We start from the raw sequence: 25,342 nt of genomic DNA on the forward strand, positions 1-25,342 counted from the left end.
GAAACATTTCCCAATTCCGATAAAATGTTTTTTATTCAGAAAAAAGCAATAAACAAGTAAGATAGTTCAGTTTCGCTTGCAGCAAACTCTCTTTGTTGGACAGCTAACTTTCACATTCATCATTCTGGGAGCAAATGCCCATCTTGCAGGCCTCGCACAAAGAAGATTCATGTGGTTTGCTCCACCCTCTTCCGGAGTTGTCTGAATGGCCCCCATCATCGTCATCATCATCCTCATCATAGATATTCTTCCGTATTTTGCTAAACAGCCTTTGCAAGGTGCCTCTAACCACGTCCTCAGAAAAGCCCGGTAGCTCAAAGGTATCTTGGCAACGGCGGCAAGACTGTCCTAAGGGACGCATGATGACAATTCCTCGTTCACCCCTAAGTCGGTAGTGGAACAACACCGTCACTCGTGCTGAGGGCCAAGTCTTTCTACAGGAGCCACATTCAAAGCTGAGAAAAGAGAGGACGGTAGCATTAGAGAGGAGCAGTCTGATTTACATGTGTTTGCATGCATCTCATAGGATAAATCAAGTTTTTTTTCTAAAAAGTGCCACCCACAAATTCCAATACTGCCTAGAGTGTCATTAATGTTTTTACACTGTACTGAAAATTAGTTAAAGCACTCTATTCTATCACCACACTTTCTGTTATGAAGTTGCAGTGCTTCAATACAAATATTTATCAGACTATTTTGTTTATTTGGGGGTGGGGGTGGGGGGTGAGAAATTTGCAAAATGAGTGTTAAACTGTAATTTTACAAGGCCATAAAAATGAAACAGGAAGAACTCAGAGGGCACGTAAAAGGATATGGCAACAGTGAACTCTTCAAACCTGTCCATTGCACTCTTTATCAGATATCTTCAGGAGTTTAGAAACATACATACTTTCCATATACACGGGAGCAGAATATCTTCCAGCCTCTTCGCCTCTCAGCAGAATCGAGTGTGTCTGTCAGACTTGTGTAGTTAAAGTTCAGTCTCCACTGGTCTCCATAATCCAGCTCATCATCTTGGTCTAGAAGCTCGTTAAATATGTCCAGCCACAATCCAGGAACCCAGTCTGTAGGAGTGGGGAGAATAATAAATTAGATGAATTTGTGGATCTTTCGGGAGTAGCCTACTGTCTTTAAAAACAAATAAACAAACACACACACACACACACACACCCTTCTTTCATTCCAATGCTGACAATAGTATATAAAATAACATAAAATAAATCTTCGTATTTAAAATGCATTTTACCTGAAGACCCAGTCATGTTGCTTGTTATGTTGTCAAAGAGGAATGAAAGTGGCTGAGAGAGGGACGGTGTTGTTTTGCAAGTAAATGATGTGGGGAAAACGAAACTTAAAATCGAGCCAGCGTGAGTCAGGTGATGTCACAAAATGTAGTTGTTTTATTTTTTTCGGAGGGGATTTTATTTTTTCCCCACTCTCCGGAGATGATTCTCCCAACTTGTGTACTAACCAGATGGCGGTACTAAAGAGAAGGCCAGTCTTTCAATTTCTGAAACAGCTCTTTTAATATTCATCATGGCACGTTTATATCATTATTTTAACGTAATACATGCACTGAAATGCAGAGTGCACCTCAGCCCGTTAGGGGGCAGTATAACACATCTGATGGGTCACCAAAAGTCCCAGTTTTGTTTTGTTTGTCATGCCAGTAATGAAATGATGGGAATGTGCAGCAAATCTAAATAATATGTTGTTTAACTTGTGTCACGAACAGCTAGAAGTCTTGACATAGAAGTGACAAACAGGCGTGAACAAAGGTTCAGCTGTCTTGTCAGATTTTGTCATTGGTGACATTCCTCAAAGATTTGACAAGTTGCTTTCAAAACACATCCCTTTGTCAGCTCTGAACATAGTTGAAGGGATTTTCATACAGAAAGTACCCCCCTTGTAATCATTATCGTCATTTTATGGCTGCTGTAATTATAGCATCAGAATAACACCTCCTGGCTCTGTCTCGTCACACACACACACACACACACACACACACACACACACACACACACACACACACACACACACACACACACACACACTGCTATGTGGACTTTGTTCCTGCCTGACACAGAACATTAAAGTAATACAGATTGTAGAGTCTGATGGGGTTTACATGACGCAACTATAGACTAATGAGGAAACGCACATGTTTAAGAATGCTCATACAGGTTTGTCAGGCTCCTCAGACTTTGAGAGGTGTAATTCCTTATCCAGCCACAAACCTCTAGCAACGTAATGCCATTTTGCTTATTGTACACAGATGAATACATCCCTACTTAAACAACATAATAATTTTCATTACAGTAGATTGAAGGTGGTTATGAACATATGCAGTGTTGTGTCACTTGTGGGTATGGCCACCCATGAATATACTGTATATTTCCCATACCTCCACACACACCCATGCACAACGACCTCATAACCTGGATATCGCAGGAATTTGTGTGTGTGTATTTTCTCCAGTCACAGGGGTGTAAAGATGACCTCAAAGCTCCAGGCTCTGCACAGTCACCTTATACTCAGGTGTGACATTACAGGCTGAGAAATATACGGGTGGAAAACTCCCAGTGCCACAGTAATGCAGGCTGGAAACAACCCCTATTGATCCAAATGTGGCCCTTTTGTTGAATACTTTGTACTACTGGCTTTTTGTTTATGATATTAGAAGTTATGATAGGAAATGATAATAAAGTCGACACCCAGGCATCCCCAATGTCATGACAACAGAAAAACAGCTCATTCCTTACAGTGCTTAGCAGATAACACCCAGATATGCCTTCCCTTAGGCCTTAAGATTCTACTGATGGCTACTAAGAAGCATGACTGCAAGGCTTCTGGCCTCCCTTCATGGCTTCCTGTCAAGTTCAGGATTCCACTGTTTGTTTGTATCATTTAAATCATTTAAATCTTGCACCATCATACGTGCCTGAACTCCTTCGGGTTTACACTCCAGCTGGAGCAGATAAGCTGCTCTTGGACATCCCAAACATGTTTGCCTTAAATCAGAAGGGATTTTATACAGTTGGATTGCTATATCAGTATATTTTACTGTTTTCTTGCATTGTACAGCACTTTGGTGAACTGTGTTTCTCCCTGGCACCTTAAGAGTAAACAGGTTGACTCTGCAAATACTATCCCTACGCCATTGCGGGTGCTTTCAATTCCGTGTCAATAAAGTTTTTTTTGAAGCATCGCAGGAAACTGTGAACTTCGCTGCCGGCCCCATTGAAAGGCCAGGCAACCTGAACCCTGTCTGTGCTCGTACACCTGTTTAACGGCTGCCAGGTGACTCAGAGAGGGAGGAGCCTGAGGGGGGAGAGAGAGAGGGGGAGAGAGGGAGGGCAAGCAAGAGGTAGGTAGAGAAAGAGGAACGAAAGAGGGTGTGGTGACATGCCTTCAGCGCATTCCTTGGAGCGGCCGCACCTAGAGTTTGAGTGTCTGTGTACCTGCTAATGTTTGTTGTAGGGCTTCTTTTGTATATACGAAGACATATTTTTGATTTGATACAGGTCACACACACAAACACACACAGCGTTCATATTTGTCACTGCATGGTTACGATGCGTTCAGTTACTTTTAATTTCCTGTCGCATTTAGAGTCGCACATTTGTATGATTTAGGAACTCCCGTGAGCAAATCCGGAGCTCGGGGACTTAGAGCAACAATTTTCTGGTGCACGAGCACCAGAGCACACACACTCAAACAGGAGGCACACCCTTCAGGAACAGGACTGAACACACAGACAGAAGTGTGTGCTTATGAGAGAGCTTCGATCAGAAGGTCACGAAACAGGGTGTGTGCCATCAGATAGAGACGTTCAGGACAACAGATAGAGACGTTCAGGACAAAGGGCAACGCATATAATGTGCAAACATGCATTGAGGAGGTCAAGTGACGCATAAAAATCAAAAAGATTGACTAAAAGAGGCTAAACTTGTATAAAGGCATAACCTTTAGGTTGCTCGCTTAGACTAGTGTTAAACATTTGGATTTAATGAAAAACATGCTGTGTAATGAGAGCTTGGCCTCTTGACCCTCATCTACCTGTATGGCCAACATGGAGGAGACAAGCCTGAGTCAAAATGTCAGAAGAAAGGAAACACACAGCCTCCAGCAAGGACATTTTTCCATGAAGAAAGAGAGGAAAAAGAGATGATAGTCAACAAAATGTGTTTTTCCTGGAATGGAAGGGCAGCTGACTCATTTGCACAATATTCCTGTGGGGTTTCTCCGGAGAAACCAACGTGTAATTCATGTCAATAAATCATCAACCATTGCCGGTTTCTTTTTGGGTGAACCAGTTCAAGCACAGTTGAAGAAAATTTGCGAAACGACGTGAACTTGTGCGTTCAAGGTGCCAGAAGCGCGAAGCCAAAACCAACTAAAGCTATGACAGACTCGGGCAAAACTCGCTGAAACAGCACATTTTCAATCTTAACACAAAAAAAATAAAAAACATTCTAGCACTTTTAAACTATGCCATCGGAATTCAACTACCAATGGCCTTCTCCTTGCAGTGATGAGGAGTTTTGGGAGGAGTCACAGCGGTGGGAAAGCCCTGCCCCGGAGGAGCTGCTCCGTCCGTCCGCGCAAGTTAACGCTCCGTGCTGCTCCACAGCCGCGGCTCCCGAGGTCCTCACACCGCCGACACGACCGCTCAACCCGGGCCCCGGCGTCCGTGCGCCTTCCCCGCCTTCGCTGGATCAGATCTGCGGACCCCGACCTGGAGTTTAGCGTACGCGATCCGGAGAATGTAAAAGTGCAACGGGAAGGAAGACGCACATCGGAGCTTTTTCCCCCCGTTGCTACATAAGACGAGAGCAAAGAAGGGTGGAAAGTCCGGAGGTACGGAATGGAACTACAGACCAACTTCTGCGAGTACACTTGGGAACAAAGGAACCCTTGTGCAGAGGCTCTATTCTATTCTATTCTATTCTATTCTATTCTATTCTATTAACTAAAAGTTTCCTATCTCTAAGTATTGTTTCTTAGTTTTGTGGTTAACCTTCCCCATGGAGATGTCTATTAAAAAAATTGTTCATCCAGGTGAGTGACCTGAGCAGTGCTGTTATAACAGGGTAACAAACACATGCTGAACGACACCTGCGTGGGCTGTCGCCGGCCAAATAACATTTGTCCTGAGCTGTCGCTGTGGCTGTATTGTATGAGAAACTGCAGGTGATGAATGCCGGAGGCAGGTTTACAAGCACGACTGGGTAATGCACTGGTGGAACATTGCTGTGTGTAGCGCAGACGCAGCAATTTAGAGATAATGTCTAGGAGCTTGGTCTTCTCATCAGCCTGACGCACCTGTAGCACCCAGTAGCATCAGATAAGGTTGATTTCAACAGCTAATAGCTCAGAAGCTCCACCAGTTGCAGACTTCTCCTCTGTTCCTTCAAAATGACTCACTGGGTCGAAATGGTCCAACATGTGGTTAGAATTTCAGGGGAAAGCTTGTAGTGCCAGCTTCTCTGTGCCTGTGCTTCTCATTGGAGATCCATCCTGTCACACGACCCACATGGCTGCATGGCTGCCCACGGCAGCTGCATGTACACTCCCCATGTAGGAGAGAGGGGCCGAGAAGAAACTTCACTTTGCATTTATTGCTGGGATTTCCAATGCTGGTAGGACAGATGAGGACAGAGATTGTTTTTGTTGTCTTGGTCGTGCTGCTGCGGCGCGCAAATTAACAAAACACAGTGTGAGTGGTCACATTGGGTGTCTCCCGTGCGGCATACATTAACCCGACCTTGAGATGTCTGTCGTGCCAGGCCACAGAGGGACGCGCCGTGTTTGCTCTTGTACTTGTTTGTGCATTAATCTGACAGAAGTGGTATTTAACAGTTGTGACAGGAGCAGCAGGAGATTACTGGCTCGTCTCTCCAAACCTGTTTTTAGTTTCTGTTGTCGCCACTTTATTCGTGACAATTTAAGGAAGAACGTGAAGCAAGGCAGAGGGGACCAATCATAGCCTCTTATCTAACGAGGCGCGGTCAGATGATTCCAGATTGAAGTAATCTTTGAGCTAATTTCTGGAGAATTTCATTTCAGATTCCCATGGCGAGGCAGATAGTCCTTTTACTGCCCTCGGCCCTTTCGCTATTCCTCCTCTCCGACGCGAGGGTGCAGAGGCAAAGACGCTCACATGCCTTGTGAGCAAACACTGACTACATCTGAATATTCGGAGAGGTGCACCCGATGGTTTATTGTCTCAAACTGGTTTTGCTAATTGTGAAGCTAATGCAGGATAGTTTCATGCACAAAGCCTCACGACTGATAGAGGAACCGGTCGGGGGGGGGGGGGCATGGAAAGATGGTGAAAGATCCTGGTGATCATGAGGCATCTACAGTTGGATGTGCGCTGCTGTTGCTATAACAGCAAACAAGGCAGCAGGATTTGTTTAACTATGCAACAGTCAGCGAGGCGAGCTGCAGGAAAAATGCCGCTGCCTCTTTTTCACTAACCTTCGGTTGCTCCAGCAGGCGGGCACACGTATCAGTTTACTGGCGTTCTCTGAGGTCGTCAGGTGTAAACGTTAGAAACTCATTTTGGAGCCGATCGGGCCCTGAGCTGCGAGATTTGCTTAACAAAAGAACAAAACCAAATGAGGCCGATGAAAGTACTGACGATCCACCCATTCTGTAAACCTGGCAGGATCGGGAGTATTCCACACGCGCTCTTAAATGTGGAACTTATAATTGTGAACAGTGTGCCACAGAGGCTGAGATTGCTAGAAGAAACGGCGGAAACAGGATGTCAGCCATTTTGTCAGCAGATGAATCACCACAGACCAGTATGCTGTGGGTTCTCTGCAGACTTGACCAGACTGGGTTCCCTGGTGACTCACCAGGCCTCTGCGTGCTTCTCCCAGTGAGTTGGAACTTGTACTCTTTCCTATCGGAATCAATCTCTGGGACCAAAAAAAAAAAAAACCAAACCAAAAAAACACATCACTTTTCTTCAGGTACAACCTTGCAGACACACCCACACAGAATTCCGTTGTGACACCACACACACGCAGAGACACACACACCCCGATCATGAAATCATAAAATCGATCAAATAAATTACGTAAGACTGGCTGATAAGGGTGGAAAAGCCACACAATTATTATACCACATTGTGCAAACGGAGCCTTCAATGCGTCAGAGAATCCATCCTGTCGTCCTCTGTGGGGATTGTAACGAAAACTGAGCGAATCTGCTGCGAAATGGAACCCACCCCGGGGGCGTTTGATCTCCGCAGCGATAGCCTGCCTGGATGTCACAAAATCATGAAAGGGTTCCAACCCCTCATTGTCCGGTGAACAGAATGGACTGCTGTGTTTCTATCTTACAAATATTCCTTTTTTTTAAAAAAAAAAGAATGCGTTAATGAGTAATTAATGATAGAAACGCTAGCAAAGAACACAATGATTCCATGTCAGGTTTTGTCTTTCAACTGAAATGAAACTTGGTGTGTAAATATTTACTTTACATCAATCTTTGCTCATAATTGACATCGGCATACGTCTATATACAAAAACCCTGTTCTGTTGTCCTTTTGCTCTACATCTGTCTACATTCTTTTTCACATGTTTCTGCATCTTAAGCAGCGCTGATAGAACTATTGCCTAGAAGGGAATTCTTTTTAGGCGGGTGGAACTGTTATATCTGTGCAGACTTCTCCATTAGGAGGAGAAGTGAGCTTGTAAAACTCACTATGCAGACTTTGACCCGACAACAATAAAGCCTTTGTTGTCGCTCTTCGCTCTTCCTCTCACCACCCTGAAGAACACTCAGCCAAGACACAATAGAGTAGCAGTTTCCTATTTAGTTGTACTTATAGAACAATATGACAAGTGTAGGATTAGTAGAGTAGGACAGACAGGCTTGCTTGCATCCACACGGATTTCTCACATGCTCTGACATGCGTGTGCACCCGGGCCGGCTATGAAAACACAGAACAGTACACACAGTCGTTAGACTTGACTTCCAACTCAACCACAGCTCGCTGCTGTTTACAGAGACGTCGAGAATTTATAACCTTTTCCCCGTTCACTCAACTCGTCTCCCTGATACCCCTTTTCACAGATTAGGCTGGATTTCTGACTCCACACCTCTGCAAACATGGCACATCGATCGCAGTCCTCTTCCATCGGCGACAACCCCCTCGACCCCAACTACCTCCCCCCGCATTACCGCGAGGAGTACCGCCTCGCTATCGACGCGTTGATAGAAAATGACACACAGGTAACTGTTTCAAGTCCGCTTTATGCTTGTGTGATTTGTTCACATAGGTTTTATACGTTATGTTAATTCTGGCATGTCTTCCTCCACACCAGGGCTACTATGAATTCCTCCAGACTGAAGATGTGGTTAGTTTTCTGGCGCAGCCTGAGATTGAGTTGATCAAAAACACAATTCAGACGCCCAGCCTGTCGTCCAGCATGCCAGAGCTGACATATAACGACATGGGTCAGGAGGAAGACGGCTCCTCTGATACGTATTGGCCCATTCAGTCTGACCTGGCTGCCCCGGGACTTGACCTGGGGTGGCCACAGCACAGCTTTATAGGGAGCACAGAGGTCACCACACTGGTGAACCCGTCTGAACCAGAGATGCCGAGCATCAAGGAGCAGGCCAGGAGACTCATCAAGAGTGCATGCCAAGTAAGTGGGGCATCAGAGTAGCGATTAAACGCAAACGGATTAGAGTGTGGTGCATTGTGTGCTAATTTCTCCTCAATCTTTCGTGTTTGGTCTCTTGGTCAGGTCATTGCTGTGGTAATGGACACGTTCACAGATGTTGACATTTTTGCCGATCTCTTGGATGCAGCAAGACGTCACGTGCCGGTTTACATTCTCCTGGACGAGCAGGATTCCTATCACTTTGTTTCTATGGTTCTCAACTGTAAAGTCAACTTAGACTCGATTCCTGTGAGTTGTCTTGCCACCTGTCCATCTACAGCTCGAGCTATTGCCCAAGCGATCTGTCCTCTAGTTGTACCACACTAACTGCACGGCTTTGGGATTTTATTTTACAGATGATGCGTGTCAGGACCGTGGCAGGAATAACTTATTATTCTCGGACAGGGAAATCGTTCAAAGGGCAGGTGAAAGACCGTTTCCTCTTGACTGACTGCAGGGCTGTACTCAGTGGCAACTACAGGTGAGACTTTGAATTCTGATCAGTAAAAACGCCAAGACCTTTCTGTCATTTCTGCTGTCAGCGTGAGTGCTTTAAAGTTGCTTTTGTAAACTATGCACAAAGTTACAGCACAGACCTCTGTATAGTGTTAAATAAGACATAATAATAAAACTAGAATAATGAGTTTAACATAATCTGAACACAGATTTTTATCTTCTGGGATTAGCCGTAATAACGCCATCTCTAAGGCCTATTTGGGGTCGAACGGCTTTTCTTTGCCTTCTGTGTCACTGCATTCTCATAGTCAGTCTGATCCCAGCTCGATTGTGTGGTACCTGTCTAATATTTACCATAAATTATATTCACCATTTTCCCCCATTTTCTTATAGTTTCATGTGGTCCTACGAGAAGATCCATCGCTGCATTGCCCACCTTTTCCTCGGGGAGCTGGTTACATCCTTTGATGAAGAGTTTCGAATTCTCTATGCTCAGTCAGAGCCCCTAGTGATCGATCCGTCTGGTGCACTTGCTATTGTTGACAACCACGGCTCCAATAACAGCTATGGCAGCCAGTTTGGTTTGAAGAGGACCCAGTCATTGCGTAACCCACTAGGATACCGCAGGCCGCATGAGATTACTTCCACCCTTTCCTTTGGAGACCCCGAGCGCAACCGTGCCCTGCCTTTTCGGCGGAATGACCCGTTTCGTCAGACCATTGAACCGGTATCTGGGCTCATGATTGGAAAGTATTCCCAGCAGCAGTTTCGGGTGCAGCAGTCTTACCTGGAACAGGGGCGATCGATAGTTTCCAGGCAGATGGAGCTGAGCTCCAGTGCCTACAAGCGACACAGCTACGCGGAGGGAACTCAAGAAAGTTATGCATCTTCAAGGCAATACATGAAGTGCAGGGTCATGAATAATCTGGATGAGACAGACTTCCAAAGGTAATCGACTCCTCAATACATCCAGATCTGTAGCTTATTCTCAGCATCTCGTTTCACCACATCTTTACAGGTAACATATAAACACTGTATTTTCATTACAGGGACCAGACCCAAAGTAGTCTTTACTACAATGAAGACCCTGTCTCAGGTTTGGGCCATGGACAGTATGACAGACATCGGGGTCTTCCCCCACATCTCACCACTGACCAGTATTCAGAGTCCAGTTTTCGCTCAGATCCAGAGCCTCTACCTGGAAGTTATGGAAGGGACTACTTTTCATCACAGGACCTGGGAGGACCTGAAGGGCATCGTGGACCTCCATTAGCTGGGAGATATGGAGGAGGATCCTCCCACAAGAGGCCAAGCATAGGTCAACCTTATGCCTGTCAGAGCTCACCTACGCAGCCCCACTCTCCGGAGAAGAAACAGTTTCTTAAAGAATGTGATCAAGGCAATGATCAGGATGCAGATCTGAGGCACGGCCTAAGAAACTGGAGAATCCACTCCTATCTCAGCACTTATGAGGACAGTGGAGACGAAGGTCTGCCTCAACCGATGGGCCCTGATGCCTTTGAGGATCCTCCAGTGTCTCAGCCAGTGAATACTACTGACAATTTAGGACTCAACTTTGTCGTGAATGAGCCACCGACTGTGCCTCCCAAACCCAGACCAGATGTTCTGAGACCACGTTTCGGGAAGCCTGTATTGTCTGAGAACAAAAGTAGAAACTCTCCTCCAACAACCATGGATGTGCATCCAACAGGCGGTGACTTGAAGCCATTCGTACCTGAGAAAAGAGAGAGGGAATGGATGAGGGAAATTGATAGAGAAAAAGAGAGGAGTAGAGGAAAGGATGTGGGTTTGCACATGGAGGTGAAAGAGGCTCCCGATCTCCTCTTGTCCAAGCACGAGTCGTTCCGAACGCGCCTTAATCCGCTCCTTCAACGTAGCTCCCGCTTGCGATCTTCACTTATTTTCTCATCCTCCAAGGCGGAGATGCACAACAGCGGCCTGGGCCTAAAGCCTGCCTCGGAGGAAGATGAACAGTTAGACTCGGTGCGCACGTCTTCGATCGTAGCCCAAATTCTAGAGAAGCGCAGGGTTCGTGAGCCCTTTGAGTGGAGGAAGAGGGCTGAGGAAAAGAACAAGGAGCATGTCCAGGAGAAAGATGAAAAAGAAGAGAGGGAACCACAGCGAGAGAAAAATGAAGCCCAGTTTAAAGATGAGAATAAAACCAAAGAGGAGCCTCAAAAAACTCGGACCGAGATTCAATCAACCTTAGAGAAACCTGAAGACACCACCCCGTCGTCTCTCAGCAAGACTGACTCCACCCCTCAACAGTATATCAAAGATCTGATTGCCAAGAGAAAAGCCTCAAAAATGGAGGCAGAATCCTTAATGAAAGCTCCAGAACCTGCGGAAAAAAAGCCAGACATGACAAATAAACCTCTCTTGAAGTCGGGGGTGACTCCAAGCACCCCAAGTGTATCCATTCCTTCAGGAGATACTGAACCAAAGAAGGTAGACGTCTCTGCAAAACTGTCGGAGCTTGCTCAAAGACATTCGGTTAGTTCTTCAAAACCGCCCATGACCACTCCAAAACCTTCTGCGAGCTACCTGAAACCTGTAGAGACGACTCAACCCAGCAAAGAAGAGACTTCATCCGAAGGCCAAAAGAAGGATATATTCAAGTCCCTGAAGCCACTTTCTTCACCCAAGATCTTCAAGAAGGCCCCCTTGAAGCTGAAAGCGCTGCATCCACGTCACGTTTCCTGTGGTGAGGAGATCCTGACCACAGACGCAACAGATGCAGAGAAGAGCGAACTTAAAAAGAACCGCACGCAAAGTTCTTCGACTTTGCCACGTGACGACTATAAGGAAGCGCACAAAATGATGGGTTCCAATACATCTATCAACACGTTGGGTGAGGGAAAGGCTGAGGGTAAGAAGCACTGGCTGAAGGGAATCTTGGGCTCCAAGGATAAAGACAAAAAATCTTCGGCAGATGATAAAGCCAGGAACATAGTTATAGAAGTCACTGATGAAACAGGCAAAAGCCAGGGTCCATCGGCTAAAGAAGCAGGATCCACCATCACTGACCAAACTACTACTAACAAGACTTCGATGGGTGTGTCCGGCACCAGTCGGTACCAGTCGGCCACCAGCTCGATCATATTCAGCAGTAACCTCAGAGATGACACCAAAGTCATCCTAGAGCAGATCTCCGCTCACGGCCAGAAGAACCGAGCAGAGCTGGCAGAAACTGCCGAGGACAGAGGTGGCGACAGCGTGGGAAAAGCGTTTGAAAGGAACAACTCCATGAAAGTGAGCAGGTTTCTGCGGCCGCAGGGCAACATCCAGGAGCGGGAGGGGCTGCTGAAGAGGATCGAGAGTCTGAGAAAGGAGAAGAAAGTCTACAGCCGCTTTGAGGTAGTCTGTTGCTCTAATGAATATTTAAAATCAGTAAAAGCGGTTACTTTTGGAATAAAAATGACATGAGTATAGAAATAACCCAACAGTTTTTGATATGGTCACATAGGAGTTGGGTTTAGACCCAAAATGTGACAGAACTGTAGTCTCCTGTACAGTTACAGGAATAAAATAAGGATCTGCACACCTCCGAGGCTTAAAAACAAGTTAGATTCGCCCCCCCCCCCTTTTTTGTTGTAATAATCTCCTACAGTCTTGTTTCTCATCTTTGAAAATAACATTTTAATGACAAGCTGTACACAAATATGCTAATATGTAACCAGTTGTCATTTTAAATACCTTTTATGTCGATTACATCTTGGCGCTTTTACCAGTTAAAGTGTCGTACTGGCCTCAAAATTTCAAGATATTTCACACCGGTGTTGTCTTATTGTGTTGACAGATGGGCAATAACCTCGGCTAAAGAAGGATGGCGGAGCGACCTTTCACGCAGGAAATGATCAAAAAAAGACTCAGTGTGCCAACACCATCAAAGTACCTCCTAGGCTCCACAAGTCGGCCTTTCCTGGATTTTCTCACCAAGAAGTCAAACTTGAAAACACATTTAAAAATATTGAGAACTTTTTAGTCAACGGCTTTAGAATGTTGCTGTTGCCAAGACCTGGTACAACTTTTACGGTGACTTGAACGAAGAAGAGCGACTCCGCTGGTTTTATGGACATGTTTTGAGACTAGGTAGGGCCACTTGCCTATGAACAGGCTGGGGTGCACGTGACTGAACAGGAATTAGAAAGACTATAAGAAACTTGGTGGATTTTGAGAGAAAGAGATGATTGTGATTGAACGTGACGGTATGTGGCATTGTTAGAACAGTGCTGTTAATGTCCTGGCCTGTGAGTGCGTGGCTGGAACTTGCCTGAAACTGAATCTTTGTGAATTCGCTGTGTGCCAATGTTCTCCCAGAGATTTGCCAAAGCTGGAAAATGACTATTCTTCAAAAGAGAACATTATGCACCTTTCTAAAGGTGTGAACACCCTTCTCAGGGCAGAAAATGTCAATAGGCATTCCAATTCCACAGATAAAAGAATGGTGTTATAAAAACAATCCTAATCTTTGTATCATGTCATGTAAATAAAAGGTGTAAATAACAACAAACACAAGCTATTTTTCTCCACTGTAAGGAGTCGTACCTACAGGAAACGTCCTCGGGCTTTTCTACTCTGGGGCACCGGAGAAGAGCCTTGCCTCCTCACATAACTGCAGAGATCTACCTACCCTGTGCAGGCCTTCTGCCTACTGTGTAAACACAATCAAATCAAAGATTTAGCGATGCGATTGTGCAAAACACATCCCAAGCTGCTTCACAGCACGGTTGGATATCAAAGTGCTGTTTCTACAGCATAAATCAAAGAGATAACGTATCATTTTACCTCAGGGTTTGTCCTTTTTCTGTACATGCAAACATCTCGGTGGTCCTCTAAAGCAGGTTGTGATCACTTTACTGTTAATGTGTATTATTGAATGTAAATATGTGTTCATAACTAAAATGCCTAATTGGTATTAATTAGAAGGGGACTAATCACAGGGTTGTCGTAATATTTTTATTTTAGTATCAAATTTTGTTTGAAATACTTTCAGTGTTCTCTTGAAACGTACAACAAATACACATTGTGTGTGTATTGTGCAGTTATTGTACTTTCCCCCATTACTGCATCTTTAAAATTGACGAGTAAAACTCATTTGAAAATATAACACAAATAATTTTATTTGTAGTGACTATAAACATTTGCATCATGCTCGATCAACAGATTCACTACGTTGATCTACAGAACTCTTAACTGACTAAACAAGTCACAAAATCTAAAATATTCTGGAGAATTGCATCAAGCAAGGCTTGTTTTGCAAAGAAAAACTGTATTCCAACTCACAGAACTCAACAATAGAACAAAAACAGTAATAACACCGGAAAGACAAGTCACAACCATAAAATACTGATTTTATCTGAACCAGTCTGACATACTTGACCTATCACCTCTGATTTGAGGACCTCCAGCTAAAGAGATGCAGTTTATTCCTCCTGAGTCTTAGCAGTTGCTTCCAGCTGCTTCACCTGTTCCAGCTCCTCATTAAGTTGGCACAACCGGGCGATTTTTGCCTGTTCTATAAACATGAGCCACAAATAATCACATATTCATGAATAAGCAAACTCTTCAAACACTTTAATGGACTTACCGACTGATAACAGCTGATTGTTTGTAGTCTCAGCACGGTTTATTTCATTTGGGAGGTTTTTTAAAGACTAGAAAAAAAGATCCATATATTTAAAGTTAAATAATACTGGGAATATTGTTATATTCATGATACAACATACAAACATGGACTCCAAAAACTTATGCTGCTCTATCAGGTCAAGAAGTTGATTTTCAAGCTTCACTCTGCAAATTAAAAAAGGCACAAAGACACAAAATTGTGTGACGTTTATAAGGTTACACTCCGAAATCTAATCCACAACAATAAAAATACCGTTGTTTCTGTAATTTTAGATGTAATTCCTGGATTTCACACTTGTACTGTTCCAGGACATCACAGTGCAACTTGCTCACGTTCATCTGCCTGAAAAATATGCTCCTGTCAGTATCAATAAAATATTAAATTTAAAAGTACCACCTAATGGTCATAATACTTGGGCAAATCAAGGCATACACTATAAGTAATTTACAAGCAGTTTATTATGTTGTATACATCAACATGCCTATGAGGTAAATAATTAAAGATAAATAAGATTGAATAAACAACATATATCAGCTTAAATATATTCCAACATTGAGTCGCCAAGGTTCTGTTTCTGTATAATTTCTGCCTTCCCAGGGTGGCAACACCATAATGATAAACCCATCAACCTTAAATATTTATTATTCTGTGGATAGGATAGGGCGAAATAAAGGAATACAGCGAAATGCTGCCACCTAGTGTTGGATATAAGAAACACTTGAAAAGTCTTGAGCTCGCTTTGGTTCTCTGTAAATAAGTGGGGGGAATCTAACTTACTTGGCACAATCCTGCCCGGTCTCTTCACATTGGAACTCTATCTTTTTGAACAGCTCTAAAGACAAAATTCAGTTATTACATCATCATTACATCATATATATCAGCTATGTTATGATAGAGATGATGACTGTGTTGTGATATAGTCACATAATCTAGACAGTCAGTCTGTGCTGTTTGTTGCTTGTAGCCCAAAGCAACCCAATTTGTGTTGTAAGCAACTATGCATGTACCTTCTTTTTGCTTATGGATTTCTTCTAGTTGGTGAACTTTTATTTCCACTGTAAAAAATAAATAAATGAGTAACTAAACTTATTGACAACAATTCTAAGGAGAGACAATGATTATACTTGGATTTATGACTTACACGTGTGCAACTCCTCTTGCAGAGAGTCACAAGTAGAAGTAAGCTCAGAAATTTCTTTATCAAGATTGCTTTCACCTGAAACACAAATCAGATAAAAATGGCAAAGAGATCCACACTGCTAATTGACTGATCTATCCAGATATTGTTAGTCACACGTTTGATCAGAATGGGTCATGAAGGGTGTTGCTGTTCCCAACATGACAGAGGACATATAATCATTCCTCATGCTGCCTCCATTCATCATTTTCTGCAACTTCATTTCTGAAGTAACAGGTAAGGATATACCTCACTGAAGATAGAGAATCCTTCCGCGGGAAACGCTTATTCACATTGGGACCAGCTAGTTAAGTAATGGTTTTACATCCAGCTAATAGTGACTTACATAAACGCATATGTTGTTTAAAAGGAGAGTGTTAGGAATTCAATATTGTCTATTCTATTCGAATCTGACGCAATTCTCTCTCATTATTCCCAATTAACTCGTACGGAAGTGCGTCTTTATTAGCATATTACAGGACTATGAGTCTTTCCATTGGTTGATTCCCTAAACTGTTTCTATCGATCTTTAAATTACAATATTTGAAAGGTTGTTACATTGTGCGTATACAGTGGATCTTTAAGAACAAATGCATATATTTTCTGAGATTATTTCTGGCAAATAATGTAAGATTACAAAATGAAAACACGTTACGACCGGAAGCGGAACAGTGTCGCACTAATTTCCCTCCTACTCTAGCCGTACTCTCTTGACATTCGTTCCTGTACAAAGTGTGACGTCACTTAATAAACTTGAAGACATACGCGTACTTTTCCATCATGAAATAATTATTCCTCTTTTCCCTCACGGTTTCATATGAATATATTTCGCTGTTGAATGGGACTCGATGATTTAACATTTAACACAAAAAAATTCAAACATTACCTTTTTGTAGAGATCTTAATGTACACATCAATTCTTCGACTTTGGGTGCTTTATCAGTTCCATCTGACAGCAGAGTAGAATTTATTCGAGCCGTAATTTGGGGTTTTCCTTATTTGTTTCATTTGTGGTTATTGAAATAGTGACTCAAACTAACCTTCATTAAGACGGAGAATGCTTACCAGGTCTTCCATGTTGAATTCTGTTACAGAAATTAAAACGGTCACTTATTTTTGACCTCCCAAACGGAATCGCAGATTTTTAACGTGTTAGCAAATTAGGTTATGGTGTATATTTAAGTTAACCCAATTGTTTAAATTGCAGGAATAGTTTATAATTTTTTTTGCAATAAATATAAATAGAAGTTTAATATGTTGATCACTAAAGCCAAAAGTTTCCAACATAAAAGCTATGTACTCTACTGAAACCTATGCTAGCTGGCTAATATTTGAGATAACAAAACGATTCTAAAATTAACTGTCAAATCTCTCAAATTTACTAACAAATTAAAGGTGAAGTATGAGGCAACACATTAGATGTAAAAACAGACATTTTAAGGACTTATTACCAAATATGCGTACTCTTAACTTCTTCAGCTAATGGGTTGTCATTACTACTGGAATGACGTTTTTTGGGTTTTTTTAAAATTTATTTTAAAATAGCCTACATATAAAACAAAGCGCTATCTAAGAAAAATATCCTAATATGTAGTACACCTACACTATCAAAGAAAGATTTATTAAACGTTTGCAGATAAGAATTTATTTACAAATTATTACCCTGTTAATGCTTGACGACGGGGTAGATGCGGTCAACGACTGGCGAAATAAAAGTGCGCAACAGATGAATTTCATCACATATATGTATACATTTCTAATGAAGTCGGGCGTCGCATACGTTTTTAACGCATTTACAACGTAATCAGCCGAACCATAAATAAACAAAACGCCAAGATACTTTTAAACGTGTCATCTTTAATGTAATGCAAAAAGCAGAGTAGGGGCATGTAGTTGCAGTTAATGCAAATGTGCAATGCAAACAGACCTACGACGCCCCAAGAATTACTTAAATAATCATCAAACTACTAAAGTGTTCTATACACACATACCCGTTAGAACACAATAGTTAAAAAAGATAATCTAAATACCGTTTCTCTCCAGAACTAGAACACAGGTACAGTGTGTATTAACAGTACATACAAATAAACTGGGTCATGCAAAGTGAAAACAATTGAAACAATAGTTTTTCAGTAACAATGCTTAGAGTTCGTTTTAATTCAAGTTTTGTGTCTGCTGATTTAAAACACTAACCCCTTGATATTATTTGACACTTCTGCATGAAATTTCCAAAATAACTCAAACTCAATAAATATTTAAATTAAATATTCACCATTTCCTTCACATATAAGCCTATCCATTCACAAGTTGAAACACATGGACCAAAAAAAAAAAAAGCATTAGAAACTTCTTCACATGTTCTAAAGAAAATAAATACAACTTAGCAGTAATATCATGATGGAAAAAAAATTACAAGGATAAAAAGAAAAGGGGAATATCTTCCTCTTGAGATGTGTGTGTGTGTGTGTGTGTGTGGAGAGAGAGAGAGAGAGAGAGAGAGAGAACATATATAAACATGAATCAATACTTGTAATTTATACATACAACATTCAGTTTTCCATCAAAATGTCTTTATTAAGTTACTGGAAAAGCAAACTTCTGTCATCAGAGAATATCCTTTCCCAAGCTATGCAGCTGAATTTAAAAAATAATTAAAAAAATCACTCCAGCATGCCTTTCAATGGTCTGTGGCGTACTGTGTTGTATACAGTAAACATGTAACTAGTTACAGCTGTCAAAAGCAGGCAAGAATTACTGACGGTTCTAAATATGCATCACAGCAGAAGGTGGGTGTCCAGTGTTGCCATGCACACTTGCTTAACGCCAGTCAGCTGAAGAGAAAAGACGCATTTGTAGAAAGAAACAGGCGGACTGAAGGAGGTGGTTAATTTCACTCACTAGTTTTATCATCACTACAGGAACAGGTTTCCTTGGATATTGACTACAACCGTTTCACAATCTCTGCAGCAGTGAAAGGCTGATTCTCACCCAGAGCCAAACACCTTTTAAACCACATGCTGACCCAAACTGAAAGCTAGTTATTTATACTGTTTAACCATTTGTGTTAATAGAAGCAGAAAGTTAGATTAAGCAGAGTAAATTACATATTTACATCATCTAGTCAGCAGTAGGTCTGGGTAAATTTCCTGTTTAATTTGATCAATTCAATTTTATTTACACAGCGTCCGTTACAATTAAAATTGCCTCCAGGTGATTTAGAGAAACCCAGAGACTGACCCCCAACAAGCAGCTTTAGCAAGAAGCCCTCCCTTTAACAGGAAGAAGAACCGCAGGAGACCATCCTGCTGATGGCTGGCTGGGTAAAGGAGAAGGGGGGGAAACAGAAAAGGGGAAGGAAAGATGACCAAAGGTATAGCAAAAGGGAACTTTACCATCACAACCAAATGAGGCGATTGCTTTCCCATTTTGTTGTCTTGAAGTTGCACCTTTATTCCCGGGAGCGTCCCACAATAGACAGGATGTAGATGAAAATTTGGATGATATCAGTATACAGGTTGAGGGCAGCAAAAATGTATTCCTCTGGACTCAGGGACAGGTTCTTGTTGCCCAGGAGAAGCTGGGTGTCAACAGCCAAAAACTGCAAATGAAAGAAAAGCAAGAATAGGGTTGGCATATCTATAAATGTATACATAGGTGGTCTTATAATATGACGTGTCCATATTCTTTCCTTTGGTCATTTAATAAATTAAACAATATAATTAAGTATTTTTAAGTCTCTTTGAAGGGCTTATTCCTTAAAGAGAGACAGTGCAGCACAAGCATGAAAAATAAAGCTACTCAAAAGAACAGCTGTGGTGACACCTGGTGAACCTGCAAGGAGGACAACGCCTCTGAAACTCACACAGGTGAAAAGCAGGGCCCCCAAGGATGCGTAGACAAGGTGGAGGATCTTGTTGCGGAAAAAGATGCAGAGGATCGAGAAGAGGAACAGAACAATCAGGCACACAAAAAGTACGCCGTGGCAGGATGTGAAGTCATATTTGCTCTGTGGTTAAAAGACAAAAAAGTATTTTAACCAAATGCAATCTTCAAAAGTTTAAAAAGCATGAACAAAGAGCATGTGCATCCCTCAATATACAATATAACTTAATTATTTAAGTTGGTTGTGGGTGCTGACCTGAAGTGAGAAGATGACAACAGTGAAGCAGACCACTGCTGTGATGCCCACCGCCATGACGACGGTGTCTGTGTCGTAGAAGCTGGCGATCATGCCCACCATGTAGGAGAGGCTCAGCGTTAAGATGGACTGCAAGGCACAGAAACCGGTACGTGTGTGAAGTGACGCTGATGTAAATGCTGCTTGTCGTTTGCTCAAACCCTTACCAGTGCAATCAAGTTCCACGGGTGCTTACGGCGGAAGTCTCCACAGCAGCTGAGGACTATCAGAGCGACGAAGAAGACTGCATAGGAAACATAATACAGGTACGGATACTGCCGAACAAATCTCTTGGCATCGTCCACGAAGGTGAAGATGGCAACGAAGGAGAATGTGACCAGAAGCTGCACTGTGAGCACCAAGAACACCTGAGGGAACGCAAGATATACTGCATAAGAACCAGTTTCAATCAATGTTCAACCAGCTAAACACGTTTTAGAAACAAGATCTTATTGACCAGCATTATAGTGACAATCATCAAATTACTAGTTTTATGCAAATATTGCATTTATGACACATTTTGCATCAATGTGCAGCTAAACAAACAACATACTTTTCTGATAAAGGCTTGCCGGATGCTTTTGTCTTCAAAACCAGAGTTGGTGAACTCGTCGTTATCATAGTAATTCGGAGGCACGTCTCCATGGTAACCAGGGCTGCCAATATTTCCTGAACAAAAGGCAATAACAGAACAACAGATGCGTTTCAACTGCAGGAACTTTGGGGAAATTTACTCAGTTTTAATCAACACAGAAATGTAGACAGGTACAGCTTACAGCGATAGATCAGGGGGAAAAAATGTCATGTAGGCAGAACTCCATAACTGCACGGAGGTGTAGGAAATCATATTCTCTTAGAATATTTCAGTGCCTCAGCCCCTTCCATGTTCACCTCCTTCCTCATTGCCATTGTGATTTTTTTCTATTGGTGGCTTGCCTGGATAACGTCATGGTCAAAACTGTCATGTGACAATTACACGTAGAAGGAAACTCATGACGTCGCCGCGGGGTCCTACCCCACAGTGGAGACATGACCATCAAGAGGGCCAAGTGAGATGTTTCTGTTAAGTTTCTGCCCCCAGTATTTACCAGAAACTTCCGCAGTGGAAAAGCAGCTGAAGGTTTATGTTCATTTCTGTCCACCCTGATGGCCAAACTCTGTTGCAACTTTTTTGTGTATGAAGCCACCCTGACATCATAACTCACCCATAGGGTCGCTGGCAAAGCCTTGCTGTCCAGGTCCATGCTGGTAAGGGCCCTGAGGGTAGGGTCCCTGTGGGTAGGGCATCTGAGGGTAGGGGCCAGGTGCATAACCTGGGCCCACAGGAGGGAAGCCTGGCTGTCCATAGTCGGCTGCTGGTTGGTAAGGACCTCCGGGGCCTTGGCTGTAGTTGGGAGGAGGCACAACGAAACCTGGCTGAGGAGGACCGTAAACACTTTGATGAAGTGGGTTGGTCTCACCCATGATTGGGTATGTGTTCTTGTCCTGGGCCATGGTGCAATCCAAGGCTCAAACTGCTAACAATCTGTGAGAAGATGATAATCAGAATTTAGACTGAATTTCACAAACACACAGTCAAATTATCAGTAAAACATTTTGCACTGCAATGAGTTTAAATGATTATTCTGGAACGCTATAAAATTTTAATTGAAGATGCAAAGAAGAATGGGATTGTGGGAGAGAAATCTTGGACAATCAGGCCGCAGGGGATCAGCGGCATAAAATATAAGGCACTGCAGGATATTACTGCTGGATCAGCCACCGCTCTATACTGAAGAGGCAATGACAGAGCCTTAACGTAGTGGAAGAGTTTAAATATCTAGGAGTGGTTGTTGACACTAATTTATCATTTAAAGCACACATTTTTCAAATAAAATCACAAATATTAAATTGAAAATTTTTATCACATTAAATCTGGTACATGTACAGGACTACAAAGTCCTCCAGGTTGGAAGGGATAACAGAGGTGACATCATCATTTGAAAAAATGACACAAGAACAATATTGAAAATGAAGGTAGGACTGCCAACTGGAAAACTTTGTTCATAGTGGTGGTGTGGAGTTTTTGGGCAGGGAAGGCTGGTGGGGCAGATCGGAGGAGTTAGTAAATACTGGGTACCTGAGCATAGTTGCCGTAGAAATATGCAGACAAATTGGATATAAACACATGTCAAAGTTGTTCACATTTCTATTGATGATAAAGCAACTGTTAGAGGCACATCTAGCAGCTAGTTGAATCGTGCTTCACTTACTGCTGCCTCAAGAATAAGGTTTCAACCATTCTTTAAATGTCCAAATTTGGACATTTATGTGTTGGGAATTATGGATTTACAAACACAGTTTTTCGTACTTTGTATTTCTTCCTATAGTTGCTGAGAGAGTTAATTAATTAATTAATTAATCGATGTTAGTCACAGAATGCAGCCTTAATACCATGCATGTAAAAAAATGTAATAAATATGTAAAGCACCCTGAATCAAAGCTCCTGATGCTTTTATCTTCAGAGTTGTTTCAACAATAGATCCAGCAATGGGTCGAGCTGCCTTGGCCACATGGCCACGCTAAAGCTAATGACTTCCCACACCTGGACATCTGCAAAGCATGACTCCACACTCACAGAAGCAAGAAACATTCCCTAATTAACGTAAAAGGTGTGGAAGGCAAATGCTCAGTTGCCTTTTTTTAAATTTCCATGAATTCCTGTGCATCCATTTGTTGACAGGTTGGATAAAATCTTTTGCAGACTGTGTGTAGCCCTACCCTTATTCTCCACCCCATTGGATTAGTTATGCAACACTGCCACTGTGTATAAAACACTGGCAAACACACACTCCAGTGTGCGATCCTGTGTGTCCTGATCCTGTCCGTCCATCATAAGGAGGATGCAGTGAAAGGACAGACATTAGATTTGGCTCTGCTTCACACTAAAAAGATAACGATCATAACAGAAAACAACCCAATCCCCTCACAGCTTTCTGAACAAAAATGATTGTGCAATGGGAGCAGAGAGGACAGTTTTTGTGAACTGCGGTTTGTGAACTGAAAATTAGTTTCTCTTTTGGGACGTTTTCAGCATAATCAGCACAGGTTTATCATGTGAGCTGACATGAACCAGATCAATAGTTCTGCAGCCATAGCTTCACAAACAAGTCTGACCCCCGAGTGTGACAGAAACAGTGAATGCATGTGATCCCCTCCCTGTCTAATGTCCATATAAATGATCTAAGCCTGACATTCAGGAAGTATATCATGCAGAAAATGCAATCAAGCTGACCTAAACTGTGAAATGGATTCAAAGTAGGTATTGCTAAACTGTTGAAAAATACTCGGTGTTTCTATAAATGAAACAAAAAATGAAGAGGATTCAAGTTTGCGTTCTAATTGAATATTAAACATCATTCGGCAATAAAATCTGTTAAGAAAAATTTGGAAAGGAGTAAATATTAGTATTCAAAGGTGTTTACTTATTTTTTGATTGTTGTCCAGCTCTTGTGTAATATACTGTTAACACAACAACAAAACTACTTATTTTACCCCCTTAAAGGCCTTAAAAAGCAGTGCTCCAGCCTCAGTGCACCTTTCGATGAATTCTGGTGGTATTTATCACTAAAGGATTTGAGCTCCCTGAGCTAACCAGAGGGCCATGTAACACAACTAGGCAAGCACAATACCTTGACCAACCCATTTGCATCACACTCTGTGCATGCCTGAGCAACATTGGAAAACACCGTGACACCACAGGAACATCCGGACAAAGCAGGGAGGCCTATACCAGTGAGAGCAAACTTGAGGCCTCAAAACAACAGCGACAAACAGTTGACGCTTCTAGCGGAGATTCAAATGGTCTGTTGAAAGAAACTGGCAGATGTTTCACCTCCCATTCCAGAACTATAGATAACCAACTACACAAATATCTCATTCATAGTCTGCTACAGTCGGCAGTTTCAGCTAAATGAAAGTCTAAACACAAGTATAAGCACAGCAGATTCACCTGCTGGGTTCAACAAAAAGTGCTTTTTGTACGATGTGGCATAACAGATTCCTATTAAAAATATTTTTTCTTTGCATTGCCGCTTCTGTCCTTGTGTTTTTTTAATATTGGCCCCTTGTTATGATTCAGAAAGGACTGTCAGGCCTGACTATCTTGCAGGGGTTGTTATTTCCATGGCTGCAACAAATGCAATATAAATGCAATACAAATGCAATATAAATAGAAATTCAACAAGCTTGGACACAGTCTGCCTATATGTGTTACAATGAATGACAAGTTAAAAGCTCTACATGGAATAAAATTAAAAACAGCGATCCGGTCTTAACACAATCGATTTCTGGTTAGAGGTGATGCACAGCAAGAAACCAACGCAGAACCACGAATCCCACACCCATACGCCCGCAGCGGGCCTCGGCTCCACGGTCCTACCCCGGCGGACAGACCCCCATCTAGGCCTCGCCAGCGCAGAAATACGGCCATCTGTTATTTTACCACAGCACCGAATAAAAGCCGATACTGCCAGCATGATGACGATCGACGATGCTGAACGCAGCCTGATGGACGATGGATGCTGAGTTAAATTGATCAATTATGGATAAAGCTCACCCGCCCACAAGCCGACTCTAACAGCCGCGCCCCCCCTCCCCGAACGCATTTATTTATCCACCTAAAGCTCACTGCACCACGCCACGGAATGTTCCGCTCACGCTGCCATGTTTTCGCATTTCAATTGTACGATTGCGCGTGGCGTGGTAGCCGCGATAGAAGCGAGCCGGCTGGGCGCGCGCCTACAGCACAGATGAATAAACGGACGAGTTCAAACGCGCCGTCGGCGCGCGCTGACACTTGCCTGGTTCCGAGCAGCTGCCGACAGAAGCTCTTCGTCGTTATCCTCCTCCTCCTCCTCTCGAAACGTCTGAGCCGGGTCGACTCGCGAGCGGATGACGACACCGCCACCGGTCGTCACGTGACGAGCGCGAGTCCCCGTTCTGTCAGCGTTTCGCGCAAACAAACAGCGACACGTCTCAGGTATCGCTCATCGCTCCTGCAGAACAACTACGTCATTAAACCTGCTCCTTTATAAGCGTTATAAAAGAGTCTTAAACTGACGTCACATCGACCGCTCGTGAGTGTGATGACGCCTATAGCTCAGATTTCTCTGGTTAATCTACGTATATAACATTAAAGGGGAAAAAGGATTAAG

The 25,342-nt window shown here is 42.8% G+C and overlaps 4 protein-coding genes and 1 non-coding gene across 10 annotated transcripts; 1 reads left to right on the forward strand and 4 right to left on the reverse strand.

Moving 5' to 3' along the window:
- Positions 1-6: 6 nt before the first annotated feature.
- LOC101077947 (receptor-transporting protein 3-like) lies at positions 7-1,377 on the reverse strand. The gene is made up of 3 exons (XM_003968942.3): positions 1,247-1,377; positions 890-1,064; positions 7-455 (listed from the first exon to the last, which is right to left on the reverse strand). Exons 1-3 carry the CDS (start codon positions 1,260-1,262, stop codon positions 104-106), a joined length of 543 nt encoding a protein of 180 aa, XP_003968991.2. The 5' UTR covers positions 1,263-1,377; the 3' UTR covers positions 7-103.
- Positions 1,378-4,617: 3,240 nt separating this feature from the next.
- Positions 4,618-13,676, forward strand: fam83hb (family with sequence similarity 83 member Hb). Its single transcript, XM_003968943.3, has 8 exons — positions 4,618-4,860; positions 8,092-8,250; positions 8,343-8,669; positions 8,772-8,936; positions 9,044-9,168; positions 9,537-10,091; positions 10,193-12,521; positions 12,964-13,676. Exons 2-8 carry the CDS (start codon positions 8,128-8,130, stop codon positions 12,982-12,984), a joined length of 3,645 nt encoding a protein of 1,214 aa, XP_003968992.2. The 5' UTR covers positions 4,618-4,860; positions 8,092-8,127; the 3' UTR covers positions 12,985-13,676.
- Positions 13,677-14,499: 823 nt separating this feature from the next.
- On the reverse strand, positions 14,500-18,413 carry LOC105417139 (synaptonemal complex central element protein 1). Of its 3 annotated transcripts, none has more exons than XM_029844847.1 (10): positions 17,636-18,413; positions 17,011-17,056; positions 16,857-16,919; positions 15,935-16,009; positions 15,801-15,848; positions 15,571-15,625; positions 15,046-15,135; positions 14,894-14,957; positions 14,755-14,821; positions 14,500-14,682 (listed from the first exon to the last, which is right to left on the reverse strand). In XM_029844847.1, the coding sequence occupies exons 1-10, from the start codon at positions 17,705-17,707 to the stop codon at positions 14,591-14,593; spliced, it is 672 nt and encodes a 223-aa protein (XP_029700707.1). In that variant the 5' UTR covers positions 17,708-18,413; the 3' UTR covers positions 14,500-14,590. The 3 variants fall into 3 exon arrangements, with proteins under 3 accessions (XP_029700707.1, XP_011607285.1, XP_029700708.1); XM_011608983.2 differs by having other exon boundaries at positions 17,011-17,055; positions 17,633-18,413; XM_029844848.1 differs by lacking the exon at positions 17,636-18,413 and adding an exon at positions 17,422-17,593 and having other exon boundaries at positions 17,011-17,055.
- Positions 16,095-16,230, reverse strand: LOC115251869 (U8 small nucleolar RNA). The gene has a single exon (XR_003890383.1). It is a non-coding gene; the product is annotated as a U8 small nucleolar RNA (small nucleolar RNA).
- A 110-nt stretch (positions 18,414-18,523) lies between the features above and the next one.
- grinaa (glutamate receptor, ionotropic, N-methyl D-aspartate-associated protein 1a (glutamate binding)) lies at positions 18,524-25,174 on the reverse strand. 4 transcript variants are annotated; one of them, XR_964933.2, is made up of 8 exons: positions 24,989-25,139; positions 21,353-21,672; positions 20,701-20,816; positions 20,315-20,515; positions 20,109-20,237; positions 19,833-19,976; positions 19,363-19,568; positions 18,524-18,801 (listed from the first exon to the last, which is right to left on the reverse strand). XR_964933.2 is itself a non-coding variant. In XM_029844846.1 (8 exons), the coding sequence occupies exons 3-8, from the start codon at positions 21,432-21,434 to the stop codon at positions 19,419-19,421; spliced, it is 822 nt and encodes a 273-aa protein (XP_029700706.1). In that variant the 5' UTR covers positions 21,435-21,531; positions 21,608-21,672; positions 24,989-25,174; the 3' UTR covers positions 18,524-19,418. The 4 variants fall into 4 exon arrangements, 3 of the variants coding, with proteins under 3 accessions (XP_029700706.1, XP_011607286.1, XP_029700704.1); XM_029844846.1 differs by having other exon boundaries at positions 18,524-19,568; positions 21,353-21,531; positions 21,608-21,672; positions 24,989-25,174; XM_011608984.2 differs by having other exon boundaries at positions 18,524-19,568.
- Positions 25,175-25,342: the final 168 nt, after the last annotated feature.

The sequence above is a fragment of the Takifugu rubripes genome, chromosome 12, assembly GCF_901000725.2.
Source record: "Takifugu rubripes chromosome 12, fTakRub1.2, whole genome shotgun sequence".
In the NCBI taxonomy this organism is placed as follows: Eukaryota; Metazoa; Chordata; class Actinopteri; order Tetraodontiformes; family Tetraodontidae; genus Takifugu; species Takifugu rubripes.